A 19,648-nucleotide genomic window follows, 5' to 3' on the forward strand; every position below is an offset into this window, starting at 1 on the left:
AGCCCGGCGGTCACGTGGGGCGGGCGCCGCCGCTGCTGCCAGGCGCCGCGGGTCCCGTGCGGTCGGCCCGCCGCTCCGCCGCCCCTCCCCCTTCTCCCCCCGCCGCATGTCGCTGGCGGCGCGCCCCGCTCCCCGTCAGCCGCCCGCCGCCCGCCGCCGCCTCCACCGCCGCGACCGCTGCCGCCGCCCTTGATGTGGTTCGGAGCCGGGCGGGGAGAAGATGCCGCCGTCCAAGTCCCGCAAGATCGCGATCCTGGGCTACCGGAGCGTGGGTGAGCGCGGGGCGCCGCCGTGAGGGGGGTGGGGGGGTGGCGGGCCGTTAGGGCTGAGGTGCGGCGCTTCCCCCCCCCCCCCCCCCCCCCCGCACTTTGGTGCGGGCGGGCCGTCCCGGGCTCCGCAGCGCCCCTCCGCCCGCGGGGAAGCGTGGCCCGGCCCGGCCCGGCGGCCTCCGCCGCATCGCCCTCCCCCGCGGCAGCAGGTGCAGCGGCGGCGGGGCGGGGAGGGAGGGCCGCTTCCCGCCGCCGGGAGCGCGCAGCCGCGGCGGGCGGGCGGGCCCCGCCATGGCGGCGCCGCAGCGCGCTGCGGGCCCGGGGCTGCGGGGCCGCCGTGCCCTTCAGAGGAAGTTTCGCGCCCCGCTGCCGGCCGGGCCGCGCCTGCCCCGAGAGCCGTACCCGGCGGAGCGGCCCGGGGCGGCGGGAGGCGGTGGGTGCTGGCAGCGCTGCCGCCGCCCCGGGAGGGGGCTCGCCGGCCGCGGGACCGCTGGGGGATGCGGTCCCGCTGCGGTCCCGCTGGCTCAGGGGAGCCGTGACCCAGCGCCCTCCGGACGCGCCCCTGCGCGGGGTTTAGAGCCGGCTCGGAAGCGCCGAGGGGCGGCCCGGTTGCCCCGTTGCCCGTTTGTCCAGGCTCCCACCGCTCCGTAGAAGCCCCTCACAGCCGCGGCGACGGCACTGGGCTCCCACCGGCCCTGCGGCGTGTCCCGGCGCGGCAGCGCCTGGCTCCGCACGGCGCCGCTGGGGCAGCCCGGCGGGGCCAAGCGACGGCGAAGAACTTCCTGGAAGCGTCCAGCACCGGGCTGGAGTAGCTGATGGGGGTTTTGTTCTGTAGCTGCCCACACCTGTAATCCTTTCTCCTCCCGCATTTGCTGTGTTTGATGGAAAACAGCTTCAGCGCTTTCGACGTTCGTGTTCTTAAAGCAGAGGGGAGTAAGCTGTAGCACAGCTATCCGCATCGATCAAAGTTAAAAGCGTAGATCGATGTCGAAGGTAATGTGCGGTTGGGGAAACAAAAAAAGATGCTACAGAGAGACACTGCTTCTATAAAAGGGGGTTTTACATTAAAGTAGTGACTAAATCAGTAATCTTTCTTATGCACTCAGCAGCAAGAACCCCCCCAAAAAAAGCTTTTCTAAGGATCAAAGCAATAGGATATATAGGCAGAACTGTTCCTTAGATGTTGCATGTAACTGCAGCCTGAATTTGAGACAGCATGCTGTAAAAAGGATGATGAATTTGTCTCATCCCTGAAGGGAACAGTGAGTAGTAGATTGATCAGTTTGCATAGTGTATTTGACATCACTTCTTGTAGTCAGTTTTGTTGTGTATCTTGTGTGTTATGTGTTTGGGTTTTTTTGAGCTCTGGTGAAAACAAGCAATGGGCAGCGTAAGTGGGAAGGAAGAATGCCTGAAATTCTGTCCTTTAGAAGTCTGTGATGGGGACTGGGTGTACTGCTGTGCTTTGGTCTTTTATCTGTTGGCAATGGCAGGCAGCAGTGGAAAACTCAGATGATAGTAGGGTCTATACTCCATTGCGGAAAACCAGAAGAAATAGTACAGTTTTCTTAACCTGGTCGGTGATGTTTTGAGCAATGGTATTCATATGGAAAGGATGGGCAAAAAGTTACCTAATATCTATTACTACGTACTGCTGATCTTCTTCAGCTAAAGTTGTCAGACACTAGCGTGGTATTAGGCTTGATGGGACATGATCAGTTTTGTTAGATCAGCTACAAGTTGTATGAACATGGAATTAAGAACAGAAAAAAATTCTGGTTCACTGTAGTTTTCCTTTCATTGCCCTTGACAATTCCCTCTTAGGTAAAAATCTTGCATTTTAAAACTGCGAAGTTACTCTTCTTATAATACAGGAACATTAAACTTCTAGGCAGATACTTACATAAAAGTTCAAGCAGTAGAAACGGGTCATTGGAGTCTTGCTTCCATGTTGTAAAGCTGTTAGAAAAACAAGAAAGTTAAACTGTGAGATTTAGGTTGAGTCCCCTGCTTATCCAAGTATGCCTCCTAAAGTCTGGGAGGGTAGTGACTTAGTTTGGCTTCAGAGAAGCTTTTGAGTAAGTCTGTATTACGATGGCAAGAATATTATTTGAACTCTGAGTAAGAAAGGATCTAATCTCTTCCTAGGACAAGCTTTTGGGTAGCAGAAAATGAAGAGCGTTTCTTCTGGGGAAAATGCAACATCTCAACAGAGCTAAATGTTCATTGAGGTGGGGAATAATTCCAAAATCTGAAGGACTGGAAGGAAATGTTTTCTAAATTTCCTTCTACAAGTAGGAAGCTACATTGCTTTGCCATTAACATTAATCTTGACCCTGGAATGAGGGAGGCGATCTCTGGTAAGTTGTAAAACGTTTACGGTTTTATAGGTTAGCATAAATGCTTAGGTGACCTGCTCTGTGGAGTTGCGTGCTCTCCTTGGAATTTGTATGGTGTTTGAGATGAAGCTAATCAGAAAATGGCAAGCTTTTTTTTTTCCCATGTCTCTTTCAGTCACGTTTGATGACATATTTCAAGCAGTGAGCTGTTCCCTACAGTTGATGATTCAACAATTTTGCGGATCCTTCAGGTTATGAGCAAATATAGTAATGGCCAGACACGTCCTCCATGGGGACTGGTGAAACGGAGTCTGAATCTTGTACTAGCTTCATGCTAAGCCCATGTTTCTTACATTAAATTTTATTCTTATCCCAGTGTTGTTGTCAGATAGACTCTAGGTTGGGAGTGGTATTCTGATATAATAGTTCTCGGAACAGAAAATTCAGGAGTCTGCTTGTTTGAATACACTCCCTCTATCTTTCAACACCACCATCAGCCCTTTCATATGTGAAACTGGTATTTGCTGATGGGAGAGATCACAGTGGAAGCCTCATGAATTCCCAGGCAGATATACTTTCTGAAATGCAGACAAAGTACTTGCCAGGAACTTTGGGACTTGTGTTTCGGTGAGCAAGGCCAATTATGTGTGGATGTAGCATACAGGTTGTGGCATGATGCTACAAGAATGTCTCCTTTGGGTTTTGCTCAGGCTTAAATTGGTCTAAGAAAGTTAAGTTCCATTATGGAAGTGTGGTTGTCTCCGTGAGGTGCTGGGTAGAAATCAGATGGATTTCATCCCAAAATCTGATAGTTTCACGATGGAAGGAACTTGACTTCGATTGTTGTTTGCTGAGTGACCAGAGTGAACCAGCTACTCGAGATTTGATGTGGTGGCAGGGGAGATCTGTCTTGCGCATGACCAAGCATAAAATTTTAACAAAGTTACTGCCTGCACTAAAAAGAATCTTCATACTTGTACTCTGGTCGTAATGTAATATATCCCAAATATAATTGGAAGTAATAGATTTGCATGAAAATAAATTAAGCAAAACTTAAGATTTTCTGAACGTCTTCAGAGTAACAGCCACTCTAAAAAGCAGCATATAGTTGTCCAAAATGCTTTGCGCTCAGTTACGTTCTTTTTGTTTATAGAAGAAATAAGTAATTTCAGACCACAGATGCCTGTATGACAGAAGAGGTTTCTTAGTTCATCTTTTAAAGTAGCTTATTACTAGGATTCTCTGTATCATACTGAATTAAGGGATTTAACATAAGCAGGGAGGTGGTGTTTGGATCAGCTGCTTCATTCTCAGGCCACTATCTCAGCCTGATTAGTTTCTTGCTGTTCAGATAACTTGTGTGGCTGGTATTACAGATATACTTGCAGAAATCTGAATTCTCTTTTGAATTTTACACACTTGGACTGGTGATCTGAAGATGCGCTCCTGCTCAGTTTATAGCTCTGAGGGGGAAATCCAGTTAAGTTAGTGGTGACTTACCTGTTTTCTTCCCCAGCTAAATACATCAACTTTTTTGTGTAGGTGGAGAGCAGTCCATACTGCGGGCTGAAGTAGTCATGGTCTGTGGCATGCAGGTAGCAAAAACCCTATGATGGAACAAAATCATCTGTCAAGGTTAGATTTATAGTAAAGGCTTCCAGGTGATAGTATTAAGCTAAAGAACAGTCTCCCTCCCTCCACTTTGCATAAAAGCAAGAAAGGCAGAAAAAGTAGTACCTTTAATACCTACCTGTAAATAGCAAGAATAATTGTGAGGACAAAACATAGTTACTGTTTTCAGAAACATGAGTTATTTGAGTATTGGCATGTCTGTATTGTAAATTGGAGACGAGGCTTTGCTTTTAGCTTCTGAAAGATGGCATCTGTTTGCACAGTAGTATGCCGCCCTGAGGAGGTATCCCTTTGATATTGGACGGAGGGAAGTGGTAATTTTAGCAGGCAATAAATTGCCCGTGTAAATGTCAAGAGAGAAGGAAGGGAGAAATTACTGCTGTTGTGTGCTGTAATTTGATTTACGGAATTGGTTGTGTCCGCAGCATTGGAAAGCCTGAGATTTAACAGGAAAATGGAGTGGTTCAGGATCCAGCTGATACCTAAGGTTACAATTTTGCCGAGTTCCCTAATAAGTGCCAAGATTATTTTCACAGCAATTCTCTCGTTAGGACTGCATTTGCTGTGCCGGGCTGCAGCATTGCTGCTAAAAGGAAAGGTTGCAGCTACCAGGGGACTGAAATGAGGCTGGAAATGCCAGCTTTAATTGCATTTCAGTGTGACTGACTACTAGCCGTTCAACAGTGAAAGTTGCTACAGCGCATTTGATAGCAGTAGCTGGAAGCACTAGAGGCAGCATGTTCAGCTGTAATATCAAGCCACAGTTGGGTTATTTGAGGACACTGTTCCAGCATTAACTCTTAAAGTGCCTACTCCCATCTATCTTAACGGTAACGCTTACAGGTTTTGCTTGCATATTTGAGTGTTTTGGTATTTGATTACTCAACTTAAAGTTAACATCGACAGGAGAAACCAAATGAAATGTAGATCCTGTAATTTATAAGCTATATAAAGTTGAAGTTCTTCATTTAGATACACTACGCTGCCTTAAGTGTAGGTTCTGGGTAAACCAACCACCTCTGCAGTACACACTGCTGTGGAAACAGCATAACCACACGCTTGGGATTAGAAGAGCAGGCTACAATGTGATAAACTACTGATTGCGATTAATTTCCTGTAGCTTTTCTGAAGGTGACTTTCAAGGGCATATTTTAAAAACTGCTCAACTTAATTGTGTATTCAGTCCTAAATCGAAACAGCTTCTCTGTGGGATGTTCATAATGCACTCAAGCTCTGCGAATCCTGCATGAGTCAAAATGGCTTGGTGTCATCTCAAATTATTCTAAATTGGAAGCTGCAGAGATGGAGCATGGTACATATGTGAAGCTGCCCTTGTCAGTTGTGGACCTGTCTCCTGAAGGAATTGAGAAGCTTCCTTTTGTTTTCCAAGGCCTGCATTTGAAGTGAATGCTGAATTTGTTGTGAATTTGATAATGGTGAGAAACTAAAATGTGCTTCCTGAGCTTGGGAGGTGGTGGTGCTTAAATTTTTCTCTCTGCCAATCCTGGTCAGGGCATCTGCTTTCCTATACGGTTCTTGCACAACAATGGCAGCTATCTGCAAGTAAGGGTATATGGGATGGGGAAAAAGGGAAGAAGGTGGACTAAGTCAGTGTTGTGTGTTGCCTGGTAGGCCTCTTAACGAGATTTATGATTATTAAGTTTACCAAAAGTATATGAATATGGGCCATTAAAGGCTGTATTTCCTTCTTGAGAAATACGAAGTACAGTGGGTGCTGAATTGTTTTCTGGGGGAAAATATGCTCATGTTGAACTTGCAACAAGGAAGTAAACTGAGGCAGTTTTTGAATGAAGTGATGAAACAGGCTTTCAGGTGCAGCTTTTCATAAGAGGCATCCCTGCCGCTTTTGGGTTTAATTGCCATGTAATGAAGGCAAATGCAAATTCACCATCTAGGGTGGGGCTTCCCTTGGCACAAGTGGAGCTGATCCTGCACCCTGGCTGGAGGTTCTGCTGTCTAGCCCCCACCCGGGTGCTGGCACTGGCATGCTGGAAGCCTGGTCATCAGCTCAGGGGATTAATTTCTTTGAAAAGTGAAGAAACCAGAAGGAAGAGTTTTCGTGTCGTTCAGCTGGTTGGCTCTGCAAGTGCGACTGACAGAGGGAATGGGGTCAGGAGCATGAGCTGTTTGGGGGAGGGTGGAGTTGGCTCTTCGTGGCCGAGCAGACTTCGCTTTTCTCAGACCTGTTATGAAACCACATCTCTAATTTTTTTTTTCCTCTGCTACTCTAGATAAGCGTGAATGCTTTTTAGTAAACTTTCAACAGCGGGCCTTTTGAACCAAAGTAGTTCTCTTGATGGAAAAAGATAGCCTTGTAAAGGTCGTGAAGTGTGCGTTAGGGAAGCATGAAGAAATCAAGTTTTTCGAGATTCTTATTTAAATAACCTTCCATAGTCAAATCTAATCATTTCATGCAGAATCTAGGAAAAGTAAGGTATTTGACCTGGGGTAAATCTAAACTTTGTTCTGAAGTCTTCAAAATCAGATGATGCTTTAAGTGATATGATCTAGAATTTTCTGGAAACACCTTGGTAGTAAAGGTGCTGCAGTGGATCAAAGCCAAAGCTCCAGGCTGAAATCACAGAACTGTAGAATCATTTAGATTGAAAAAGACCTTTAAGATCATTGATTCCAAATTGCAACCTGACACTGCCAAGTCCACCACTAAAACATGCCCCCAGGTACCACATCTACGTGTCTTTTAAACACCTGCAGGGATGGTGACTCAGCCGCTTCCCTGGGCAGCCTGTTCCAGTACTTGACAGCCCTTTAAACAAGTGAAGACATTTTTCCTAATATCCAGCCTAAATCTCCCCTGATGCAACTTGAGGCCATTTCCTTGTGTCCTGTTTCTTGTTACTTCGTAAGAGACACCAACACTCACCTTGCTACAACCTGATAACTGTACAGCAAAGTGGGAGGCATTTGGAATCACTGATTGACTCCCTACTTGGAAAACCAGTGGGAACAAATCTGAAGGCTATGTTGCTTTTCAGAGTAATCTTTAGCTGTTTCCTGAAAATACCAGTTGACTCCTCAACCTGGTTGACTCCTCGTTTAATTGTAAGTATTTATTGACACTGTTGCGGCATAGAGATGATTCACAACTACTTAACCTGTGTAGATGCAGTGGTTCTTCCTCAGTTTACCATATGTGCTTTGAACACTGTACAATAGAAATTTTCAGTGTAGTTGTGTGAAGGGTGCAGGATGAGGCAGTGGTGAAAAAAGTAGTGTTATAAACAGATGATCCAGTTCTCAAAGTGCGGATTTTGGATTATCAAGCATGACGTGCCTGCCGGTTAAGATGAAGATAGAACAAGCAAAAAATAGCTTGAGCCTTGGGGGCTCCTGCAAAAGGGAGATCAACTTGGAATTTCTTATGAAACTTCTTACATGAATTAGAGAACTTATGGTGAGAACATGAGGAGGAAATTTACAGCACTTTCATTTGGGTGAAATACTTAATAGTTTGTGGATAATGGCCAAAGTTCAATCTTTTGAGGCATAAGACTTAAGTGAATGATTTCTGAAGGCCTTTTAAGGAGCAAAAGACCCTAATGTGTAATACTCGGATGACTTGTTTAGAAGAGCTGCAGTGCTTCTATATTTAATAGACATGAACTGAAGAAAGTAAGATTCCCTGATAGATTATGCTTTAAACAGTGAAGGTTCCTTTCAGCGCTCTCTTTTTCATTATTGCACTGAAGTCTTAGAGAATGAGGAGTTAATATTTCTGGAATGGTTAGCAGTATTCTTAGTTATTTTTGATTACATGAACCAGAACAGCATGCACGACTAATCTTAGCTAGTTATTTGTGTTCTGTGGGTTATTGAGTTAAATAAATTTTAGTTTGGAAAAAGAGGGAATACATGAGTGGTCTTCAGTGTGTGGGTGTGAACATGTGCAAGTGTAATATGAAATTATGATATGAAAGCATCTCTTGACAACATTGTCTCCTGAGTTGGTGGGATACATCTGTCTAGCTTCAACAACTTGTCAGATTGTATTGCCAAAACTTCATTCAATATGTACAACCTCCTTTAAAGGTACTCTTGCTATATGCAAAAGAGCTGGGATGCATAATATGTAGGAAAACTCTATTAAATCTGTCCTACAAACTGTCAAAACAATCAAGCACTTGACATTAATGCAGTAAAGTGTATTTTGCTTTAAGGCTTCATCCTCCATTAATAAGAAATTTGTGGTGCTCTAAAATCTGTTTCAAAATTAGCATTTTTTTAATTAAAACTGGAAGTTCTGCTTTGAAACATGCATATAAACAAGCACTGTGTTTCTTAGTTTGCTGCAGTACCTTCTGCATTTCTTTCTTGGAAATGTCCATTTCTAATAGCTGTTCTGCTTCATCTGTGTGGTTTGACACTGGTGAATAAAATCTAAAGGAAGGTTTAGTTGTGCTATTTTAACTTTCTTTTCATGTGTGGAGAGAAAGGTTGTCAAAACTTTTGATAAACCTTTTGTAGTTGCAAAATGTAAAAGTTGTTTAAATGTAAGGTAATTCAAGTTTTTCTGAACAGTAAAGCTAGGAAGAATAGGAAGTTGTCTGAATGTTTCAAAATCATGTTCGTTCTTTATAGAGTGTATCAAGGAGTCTTATGATACCTAAACCATTTTTCTGCTTGTCCTTCCTCAGCTGCATGCTTCACCCCCAAAGTGTGGCGATAGGACAGAGGGAGAGTTAAAGTGAAACTTCCAGAACTGTTGCAATGACTAGTTTGTTGAAATTTCTTCTAGATTAGTGTCTTGAATGGTGTTCCTAAGCCTAGCATTGGGTTGTACTTCTGTCACAACCAACCACTATGAACAGGTGTAAGTTAGTGGTAGTGCAGAAAAATAAGATTATGCCTTCTCTCTTTGCGTTTCCAGGCAAAAAGATTGTGATCTTAAAAAGCCATTCTCTCTTATACAGTTTATAGCTAGTGGTGAGACTGAAGATGATCATATGAACATCCCATTATTTTGGCCTCCAGCTGCTTTATGGGCATGGTCTCTACGTACATCCCAAAGGCTGAAAGGATTTAGAGGTGGAGGTTGGCAAGGAGAAAAAGGGACAGTACGAGAAGGGGTGTATGGACCTAAGTTTTAAGGGCAGCTTGTTGTGGGGAAAGTTGGGCCATGCCTCTCCAGTTCTTACAGCACGGAAGTGTGAAAACCAAAAATTAAGGTATGGGTTATTTCCCGAATAGCCTGGCTAAGGAAGTAAGCAACTTCCAAAAATCTTTGCTGTACCTGCAGTAAATCTTGGCCCTTGGCCTATTTGCCTGTAATAGTTAATATTTTATCCATTTCTGCCAAGTGGATGTGATGTACTTAATTTCTTATGTACTGTTTCAAACAGACTAGAATTTAAGATTTGCTGGACTAACCTGCAATCTAACTGGATAATAACAGTAATAATCACTGTTGCGCTTTGAGAGCTTTATTTGCATTTATATGCAGACACATGTACAGCAGACAAGTACAATATACTGCCCTGTCGCTTGAAGGTTGGCCTGAATTTATGTTGCCTTAAACTGCAACTTGATATTGAACTCATGGTCCCAGGTTGTAGGGTTGTGTTAGCGCAGTGCTGAAGTGAAGAATCCAGCTTACATTGGCAAGTGCTTCCTCAGGTGCTGGAGCTGGATTGGCTGGAAGACACTTGTGAAAGACACTCTAAATGGAAAAAAATAGTTCAATGTTGGATTGTGAGTGTCATCCTTGGTCACCTCCCTGAGATATTTTTGAGTGGTTAAGGGAGAGTGGGAGTGGGGTGGGGTGTTTTTCCAATTTTTTGTAGTTTTGTTGTTGTTGTTCTTCCTTGCAAAGATCAGAGTTCTGTACTGTGACCTTTTTGTAGTAGATAGTATAAAAAACTGAGAATAGACCAGATTCCTACCCAAAAACTCTTAGTTTGAAGTACCTTGTGAACGAGTGGATGAATACACACTGGTTAGGAAGGTGAGAAAGCCAGCTGGCTGTCGTAACAGGCAAGAACTTTATAGTATGCTGTAGCAAACAATTCTATCTTCTCTGCCCTGTGGCAAAATCAATTATGTCATATCTGATGGATCTTTGTCTTAATTTCCCTTAAAATTCCCCAAGGTTGGAAGCTTTAATGATTCTTCTGGTACTCTGCATGGAGTTGTCCTTACACAACAGTCTTGGTGTTTTGTCCGTGTCGTGTCATGTCCTGTGTGTCCCCCCACTTGATGTCTTACTGATGTCTGTCATGCTGTGATTTTAGTGTATTACTACTTTGAACCTTCCTTACTGTTAACGCATTGTTCTCTGTATTCAGAGGCTACTCTGTTACATTGATTGGGTATGTAAATGAAGGCAGCTTGCAATCAGTGTTAGTGGGGAGGGTTTAATGACTAACTCCAGCTGTATGAAGACGGCATTTAACAGATTCTGGCCTTCTTCAACCCTGATTAGTAGAGGGGAGGAACTTCGCATTTAAGCAGAAGGAATGTGGAAGATGCCTATAAAGTTAATTCAGAGAAGATCGAGAATTTAATTGGAGGAGAGGCAGCAGTAATTTATCAAAAGTTGGTCTGAATCTGATGGGGGAAGACAGTTTTTTGTGCAGGAAGGTACAGTTCAGGCACACAGTTTTTTATGTTGGTATGGTTACAGATAGATCCACAGCAGCCTTGCGCTGTCACAGGAGGATTAAAGTGATCAAGGCTGAACTGCGTGGTCTTGATTAATGACTGTCCGAGTGTCTACCTGTGCATCTGTTGACAGAGGTGTGATGGACTTGACGATATCCTGCTCCACTGGTGAAAGGGAGAGTCGATGCTAATCTGTGTCAGTATCCCTAAAGACCACCACCTCTGTTTTGTGCTAAGACATGTTTGTCTTCCTGATGCTTCATGGAGCCTTGGGAACCTTACCGGTCTAGGTCACAGCAGGCAAATAGCACTGTGTGCTGATGCTGAATGCCAGTAGCAGTACGCTTTCCGTGGAAGTCAGGGTTTGGCTGCCACGTGCATTGCTGGCATTTGTTGACATTGGGTTCATCAGACTTTGGACCATCAATGGAGACACAAAGAGCCTTTTACATTGACTGACTGTTTCATAGTCACACATACTACTGCAGGCTGTAGCAGTCTTTTGTTCCTAAGATCTTCTAGCGAACATTATGCAGTTAGATTTATATATATGTTTAGTATGTTGTAAAAGTAGCCTGCCTTTGCTGGGACAGATCAGTAGCATCTTCCAGCTTTTGCTTCAAGTTGGTGAAGAGCTCTGTGGACCTTCCCTCAGAGTAAGGCTGAAATTTCTTAGCTGTAGTTGCTGGTTATATATCACATTATTTGCTTGGGTGATGTTACCAAGAGAGGGGATATTACCATTAGTGTCTTGTTAGGTACTTGCCTTCTGTCATCCTACAAGACAGAAATGCAGCTGTCCCCCTCCATGGCAAGGGGGCTGGAACAAGATGATCTCCAAAGTCCCTTCTAACCCAAACCATTCTATGATCTCTTACTGTTTTTCCTTCAATTCCAAGAATACCCTTGAGGCCCTGAGGTCATACATATTTCAGTAATACTGCCAAGAGGGTCCATTCCTCGGCATTTCAGCTCATTTCAGATCTCCTAGAGTTGCCTGTTTAAAATGATGGCAGGAAAATTTCACAGATTTTTTTCAGAGAGTTAGCCCTCTGCTTCATGGTGGTTGTAAGCAATGATGAGGTATGGTGGCCACAGCACTGGCAACAATGAATGCTATGGCTCCGGTCCTCCGAAAGATCCTTAGAAGACCCTGTGTTTTAGTGAAAAAGTACTGATCTGCTGAAAGACTGAGGTCTTCCATCTTGGTAAGGGTTCTGTGCTATTAAAACTTTCTTTGCTACCGGTGTAGATCAGGTGGTCTAAAAACACAAGTGAGATTTGCAGTGAAAGGAAGAGGAGTTTTCTAATAGAAATATTTTTTAAAACCTAATTTTTATCTCTGCACTTTGGCTTGTTTGAGGGCACGCTGCTTTAATGGGCGATCAGTAGCATGTAACTTAGTGGCTGGTGTTAACTTCAGCCAGTTGTGTAGAAATCAACAAAGGAAGGTAATGGCTGCAAACCCCTGGTAAACTTAAGCAGCTTTATCCCCTGTGTTGTGCGTAGAGTTCAGTGACTTCTGCTGTTAAATTCAACTGTGCTGGAAGTGCAGTCAAGGCAGTGTCTGTGCAGTGGATGGAGAGCTGGTGCTGGTATCTGCAGTTGGAAAGACCCACATCTTTCTTGAAGTGCTAAAACCTGCTAGTCCTGACATTTCTGGCTTGCAGAAAGGTAGTTTAAGTTGTACACCCCACTGATCTTTTGCGTTAAGAGCGAGCTGACTGGGAGTTTGGGATTCATTCCTTTGTGTGGAAACAAAAGCCTTGAAGTTGGAAAAGGGGGAATGCATGAAATGTGTTAAAGCAAGAGAGACACGTTTTTATTTCTAATGACATAGCATTTAAATCTGGTATAATGCTGAAACAATGACAGTTACTAAAAGTATCTTTCAAAGATGTTTAATGTTGTACATACCCGATGATCCAAGGAAAGGTCAAGTTTATTCGGATACCTAATTAGCTGCTTGAAGTGTGTGCACAGGGAGAGAGGACTTGGCTTCTACCCAGCAGTACGGGTTGAGTTTTCCCTCTTTGGGGGAAATGAGTACAAAGTTCAGGCTCTTTCCCTTTAAGTGTGTCGTAAACTGAAACATTAGGGTCTGATGTTTAAGGTTAATAAGCTTCCCTTTAGAAGTTGTGATTTAACCCAGCAGGCAGATAAACACCACACAGCTGTTCATGCACTCCCTTCCCCGCAGTGGGATAGGGGAGAGAATTGGGGGGGAAAAAAGGGTAAAACTTGTGGGTTGAGATAAAGACAGTTTAATAAGACAGAAAAGGAAGGGAAAATAATAATGATAAAAGAATATACAAAACAAGTGATGCACGATGCATTTAATTGCTTACCACCTGCTGACAGGTGCCAAGCCAGTCCCTGAGCAGCGGGCTGCCAGTCCCTGGCCAGCTCCCCCCAGTTTTATTGTTCAGCACATTGTATGGTACAGAATATCCCTTTGGCCAGTTTGGGTCAGCTGTCCTGGCTGTGTCCCCTCCCAGCTTCTTGTGCACCCCCAGGTTCCTTGCTGGAAGAACAGCATGAGAAGCTGAGAAGTCCTTGAGTTGGTGTAAGTACTGCTCAGCAACAACTAAAACATCAGTGTGTTATGAATATTATTCTCATCCTAAATCCAAAGCACAGCACTACCAGCTACTAGGAAGAAAATTAACTCTATCCCAGCCAAAATGAGGACAGAAGTAAGGTATATCAAGCTGTGCTGCATAACTTTCAGTTTAGGAATACATTTGCTAATTAGGCTAGCAGCACATGCCTGGTAAGTCAAGTTGCTTCTGTATTTCTGCTGCCGCCTGAGATATTTTAGGCGTAGTGCTGTGAGGAGGGGAGGTGGGAAGGTGCTGCAGGATGCGGTTTCTGAAGGGAATGCAGAAGGTGGCGTTTATCAGAACAGTATTGTTTGCCTGCCTGGAGTATGAATGTCTGAATTTCCTTTGTAGTTAGGAGACCCCAGGATGCTGTTCCCCTGACCTATTTAAAGCATCTTGGATGCGGCCGTCTGTGCACCTATACCACAGCCAGGTGAGACATATGCCACAGAAGTTTTCTGGACTGCTTTAAGCCTTGTGACAGCTTTTCCATCTTTGACAACTGATAATAAATACAAGAATTACAGTTGGTTTACCTTATTAAAAGGGAAATATCGGGCAAACAGTGGCACTCCTTTTCTGCCAGAAGAGGTAACTGGACTGTGCACTAAAATAACTAAAACGTCTTCTGACAATCCTGTGCTGAGGTTACTGACTTAAATGGAGACAAAATGGACACCTTAAGTGGGAACTGAGCTGTTGGAGGGAAAGGATAGAATTTTTCGCTGCATACTTGCCTGGACATCTAATACGCTGCAAGAAAGTGTAAGTGAATATTGAGGCATGAGCACTGTTGCAGGATGGAGCAGGCATGTTGTTAACCTATCGGGGAATAAAGCACATGCTCTCTTCTTGCTTTCCTTGCAGAAAATACGATCTAGATAGCATTATTAGGACTTGTGGTTTGTGTTTTGAAGGTTTATGGCTGCCAACCTAGCAAGGGCCTGCAGGTACGCTTTTGAGTTTGACCGACTGCTCTGAAATCTGAAAAAAGTGATGGAAGCCATCTACTGCCTGTCTAAATGACTGCCTCAGATTTCATCTGGCTTGCAGAGGAATACCTTTGATAAACGTCAAGAAGACTGTGCAATGCAGAAGGAAGGGAAACAAGCATATGTCTTTTTTTTTCTCTGTGCAGGGAACAGTTATAGCAGTGGGATGGAATGCCATAGAAGTTGAAAAAGAGCTTGTGTTGTCCTGAAATGTGGATCCACTGTTTGGTTTGTCGTGAAGGTCTCTTGTGTTCTTGAGGTTCCTCATTACATTACCAAAAGATGGCTCATTGAGGTCGTCAGCTTTTGCCCTTCCAGGATTGTAAGGGCAGACCCTTTAGTCTGTCCTTCAGAAAGCTGAGACAGCACTTTAAGAGATGAGTGCCACCACTGGAAAGCCAGTTGCAAATCGGTCGCGAGTATTGTATGAGCAAGTGCACCAATTAAGCTGTGTGTCGGCAAAAGTTTTCTCTGTAAGCATCAGAAAATAATTTTTTAATCCTGGTACCATTATGTTGATGTTGCAAGGAAATCACTACAAATTAGGTAAAAATATGGATCAAAGTGGATGTTTAATTTATACATGATAATTCCTCGTGATTAAAAGTCTTAATAGTAGAATGAAGTTGCATCTAAGTAAAACAGAAACTGTTTATTGCATCGCGGTCTCCAGAGGTTTAGAAACAGAATTCCTTATTGACCCAGATGCATCATTTTTATAGTCACTAGAATAATTCACTGAGCTACACAGCAATGGTCAGCAAAATAGCAGCTACATAACCATAATTATACCTGGGGGAAAAAAAACTTGATTAACCATAGAAAATTGCTAATGATGAAGCCTGAGATGAATGATGAGCTAGTGATGGTTTCTGAGATCTACTATCTTGTGAAAAGATTTTTGTTAAAAGAGTGATGCTCTAATTCCCTTTGCTACCCAGTTAAACCTCCATCTGCTCCAGGAAGTCGTTCAGTCCCTTTCTGTGCTGTGAGGACAAACGGATAATCTGCACTATGGAAATGCTGGGGTCTCCATTTTGTGCATCTTGGTATTCTGAGTTAAAGAATATGAAGATCCCAGCATCAAAGTTAAATTGAGCGTAGCTTTCAGTATGAAAGTTTCATCTCTGTGAAGTGTAGTAAGTTGAGCATAGCTGTGTGTGAGATACTGAGAGTTGGGTACGGTAATCTTACCTAATTTGATATGACTGACAGCATTTCCTTATGAAAGTTCTTGAACCCTTTTGTGACAAAGCCTAAAGTAGTTTGTTCTGAGGTAAGTCTGAGTAGATCTATGTAGAGGTGAGCTTAGGTAAGATGCTAGGCTTGTGGAAGGGTGGGATTAGGTGCTGCCAGTTGTTGAGTGTTTAATAATCAAGCAGGGTTCGTAAGTGGGTGTTTTAATAGAAAAAGATGGGTTAAAGAAACTGCATCTAAAATTCCAACAGAATGGAGAATTGCAGCTCTTCAGTGGTGGTTGTTCTTGACCCTGTCAAACTGTTTACTGATGGCTTGTGCAGACGCTTTCAAGTATTGAGAAATTCTTCCTGTTGAGATAAACTGCACTGTGCTGCCAGTGGCTGTCATCGTGGAGATGCCATGTTAGAGGGCAGCTGCGGATTCAGGCTTGCACAATGCCTTGCTTGTGGAGCTGTTGTTTGACTTGCTCGCTGGCCAGTTGCATCATTTCTATCTCCTGGCTTTGGGGGGGGCGGGGGGAGTTGGCTGCAGATGAGAATTTCATCCGGGCTTATTCCTCTGCCTGTTGCAAGGAGAATAAGGATGTGGGCCGGGGACAGCAGGCAGGTGGTGGTGCACTGAAGAGGAGGCATGGCCGCTTCAGGGAGGCCAGCTGTTCGTGAGCCCACCCATGCTCGGTTACTCATCTTCTTGGTCAACTGCCTAGTGTTGTAAAGCTTGAATTTTAAGGCTAGATTAAATACCACAGATCTTGTCCAAGAAGTAAAATGATGAGTAAAAACTCGATTTGGCAATTGTTTTGCCTTGACAATTGCAGTGGCATTTGAAACTGATGTGCTGTGACTGCACTAGTCAGAGTGTTTATGCGACGTTCTGCTTTGTGTAGCAAGTCTTCTATTGTATGAACAGAAATATGAAAGCTTTATTTTTTGAAATGTTTTTCTGTCTGAAAACCTGTTCCTTTTCTGTTTTGACAGTGGAAAACTCTTTTCTTTAGCACTCCCGCATATTATCATAAATATAAAATTGCATATGCAAAGACCTTTTGGGTACTTCTGGACAACTTGAGCCGAGCTTTTGGCCACCTGGGACTCTTTCTAAATGCTTGTAAAATCCATTTCTGCCAGCCAGTACTTCCTGTCCTGTTCCTCCAGGGAGAGGGAGGCTTGGTGGACTTGGAAGATTTTGCGTACAGTTCCTCTGCCATAGACTATCTGGTGCTTTGAGTTACCACAGCAAGTACAGCTGGAGGAGTCATCCCATTGCCTGCTCCAGCATTGCCCTTATTTGATCCATTTATTTCTTCTTAGTCATTTTAAGCTCTCATTCTAAACAGAGTCGAAAGGTTAAACCGTAATCTTCTCCAGCAAGATTTTGAAAATGCTTTCTCATCTTAAAATCACAGCTTTCTGTCAATTTAGTGAACTGCTTCCAGCAGGTTTTTGCCTTGCTTCTGCTCATGACACTTCTCCTTTTGGTTTCAACAGATGTTTATTTTCCTAAAACTTGAGGGTAGTGGATATACTAAAAGTACCAGCATAGAGGATGCTACAAGGGAAAGCTTAGCAAACCAAAAAACACTTGGCATTTGTTCCAAATGAGGACATATTAGAGCTGAGCCTTTTTTGAGGTATGTACCCTTGAGTAATAAACTAATCAGGTCTTTGCTGCTAGTGTCAGGCTCTGTCGTCCTTTTAGGCTGAAGTGTGCTTGTGGTGTACACATGTCTAGACTGCAGTGTCTCTCTGCGTCGTCATCCTCCCTGCAGTGCTCTGAGATGGAGTTGGCACGTCAGTAAATGTAGTTGCGTGCAGTTCCTTGGCCCCTGCCTCACAGGCATTACGTTTGTGTTGTAATTCTCTCTGAAAACATTGCCTGATCGTTCTGGGGAAATAGGAGATAGGAGCTAAATTGTCAACTTAATTTTCCTCCCTATCCACTAGTATAGGTCAAAGGCCTGGAATAAAACCTGTGGGACAAAGTTCAAGCCAAGCTGTTGTTTACATGGTCCTGTGTGCTTCTCGGGCATGGGCTGAGACAAGGCAGTGGGTGTTAATGACTTGGGTTTTAAATTTCTTGTGTGTCCTGCCCCTGTAGTCCTCTACTCCTGCCTTGGTTTAGTGCGATACTGTTGCATGCACTTCTCCCGAGGAGGTGTGTGGCTGAATCCAAGACTGGAGAGCTTCCCTGTGGCTCATCTAGGAAAGCAGGCATCCTCTTGTGATCACAAACACATCATTACTGGAAGGCTTGTCACAAAGCTTGGAGGAATTTAGGAGGAGAGTGTTGGAACACTGGTTTTGTCTGTTTTTGTTTCCTGCTCTTTCACTGTTAGGAGGAAAGCAGTAATTAATACAGCTGGATGTTAAATGCAGCATTTTCTGTTGGCTCTGACTTCTTTCTAGTATTCAGTTTCCAGACTTAGCACCGACAGATGGTAGCAGTCAAGTCTTTTGGTTAGTTTAGGATCCTTCTTAGGAGGAAAAATGTTCAATGATGATCTGTGCTTAACTTAGCTCCTCTTATCTTGAAGATATAACAGCCTAATATAGGAATAGTTGACTTTGTTTGAAAAAGTGCTTAATATGCTGGTATTGGCAAAGAATCTGGAATTGTGAGCTCTGGGTAGCAACTTTGTAAGCTTATAGCCAAAGAAGAAACAGCTTGAAAGTTCATTCACTCTCTAAGTGATGTCCAAAATACACAGTTTCAGAAAGTTGCTGGGATGCATAGTCTCAGTTCTAAGTCTGTCCTTATTAGGATGATTTAAAATGTGCATAGTTGCTTTTTATTCTCCCTTCTCTCCTTGCTGGAGCAAGTTTAAAGTGCAGTGTTCTCTGTAAAAACATGCACCATATGACACCTTTAGTCATGGTGTTAGGTGTGTCAGAAAATGGTGTCTAGGAACTTGATTTGAGAAAAAGCAGCTCTTAAAAGCTTGTGTGCTGGTTGGCCTTTCTGGGGCTTGTCTGGGTTTTTTAGCATTGTATCATGAATAAATGCATGATTGACAGGAGACAGCAAGGGATAAGCATGACAGAGCGGGGCAGTGACGTTTAAATAAAGCAGTGAGTTGTTAAGGGTTATGGCTGTTGGAGAATCCCCGTATGATGATGCTTGTGTAACATCTTATTCCTTCCTCTCAGAGAAATAACTCTTGAAAGTGTTGCAGTTAATCAAGGAATTGGATGCACGTGTCACTATAAATATTAAGCCAGACTTCCCTTGCATCACTTCCATGCTTGTGCTGCATTTGACTCACAATTTTTTACAATGTCTTTAACAAAATAACTTGCAAAGTATGCTGATGGTAATAAAAAGTCAAATGAAAACAGGTCAAGAACCTTGTGTGATGAAGCAAGAATGGGGAGGTTTGAAGTGGAAAACTGTTTTTTAATATCTTTTGGAGGAATGCTTAGCTGAGAAATTTTTCTACAGCTAAGTATAAACATAGCATGGCCTGAGCACTGCAAGTGGGCAGTCTTTATCCAAAGCAATTAATTCTGAAAATACTTTTACTATATAGTTCAAGCACAACATGGTTACTTATAATGTCATTGAAGTCTTCCACTGAGTAGGATAGTCTTGAGTCTAAACTTTAACTTGAGGTTGTATTCTGTTTGTGCTTTTTGCTGATAAGAGGAGTGTAAAGGAGCATGAAGAATACACTCTTGTCCAAAAACAGCTGCTGATGCACTTGGCAGTCTTTATAAGAGTGTATTTGTCCAGTAAACATAATGTAATAGGATCTAGTAGATTCCCAAATGCAGATGATGTGTTGTAATGGAAATTGTGTTAAGACTTTGGTAATGCTTTGAAAAGTCTTAAGTTGCAGAGCTTTAAAGCTGCTTTTTATGGTCAATGTACGCGATTTGCCTTGAGAGTCTTATAAAATCTTTCAAGACTAAATTAGTTTTCTTCAGTATGCTACTAAGTACAACATTTTGCATTCATCTTTAGGGGGGGTGTGTGTA

General features: G+C 43.4%; 1 protein-coding gene and 1 long non-coding RNA gene across 2 annotated transcripts in view; both read left to right on the top strand.

The window, feature by feature from the left end:
• The window catches only part of RHEB (Ras homolog, mTORC1 binding), a 42,329-nt gene continuing 22,681 nt past the window's right edge, over window positions 1-19,648 (top strand). The window contains exon 1 of the mRNA XM_056334893.1: window positions 1-272. Coding sequence (XP_056190868.1) covers window positions 221-272 — 52 coding nt within the window. The 5' untranslated portion in view covers window positions 1-220. The remainder of the gene's footprint in view (window positions 273-19,648) is intronic.
• Window positions 1,274-18,953, top strand: LOC130147550 (uncharacterized). Its single transcript, XR_008821276.1, has 2 exons — window positions 1,274-13,915; window positions 14,621-18,953. It is a non-coding gene; the product is annotated as an uncharacterized LOC130147550 (long non-coding RNA).

This window comes from Falco biarmicus, chromosome 4, assembly GCF_023638135.1.
Source record: "Falco biarmicus isolate bFalBia1 chromosome 4, bFalBia1.pri, whole genome shotgun sequence".
NCBI lineage: Eukaryota > Metazoa > Chordata > Aves > Falconiformes > Falconidae > Falco > Falco biarmicus.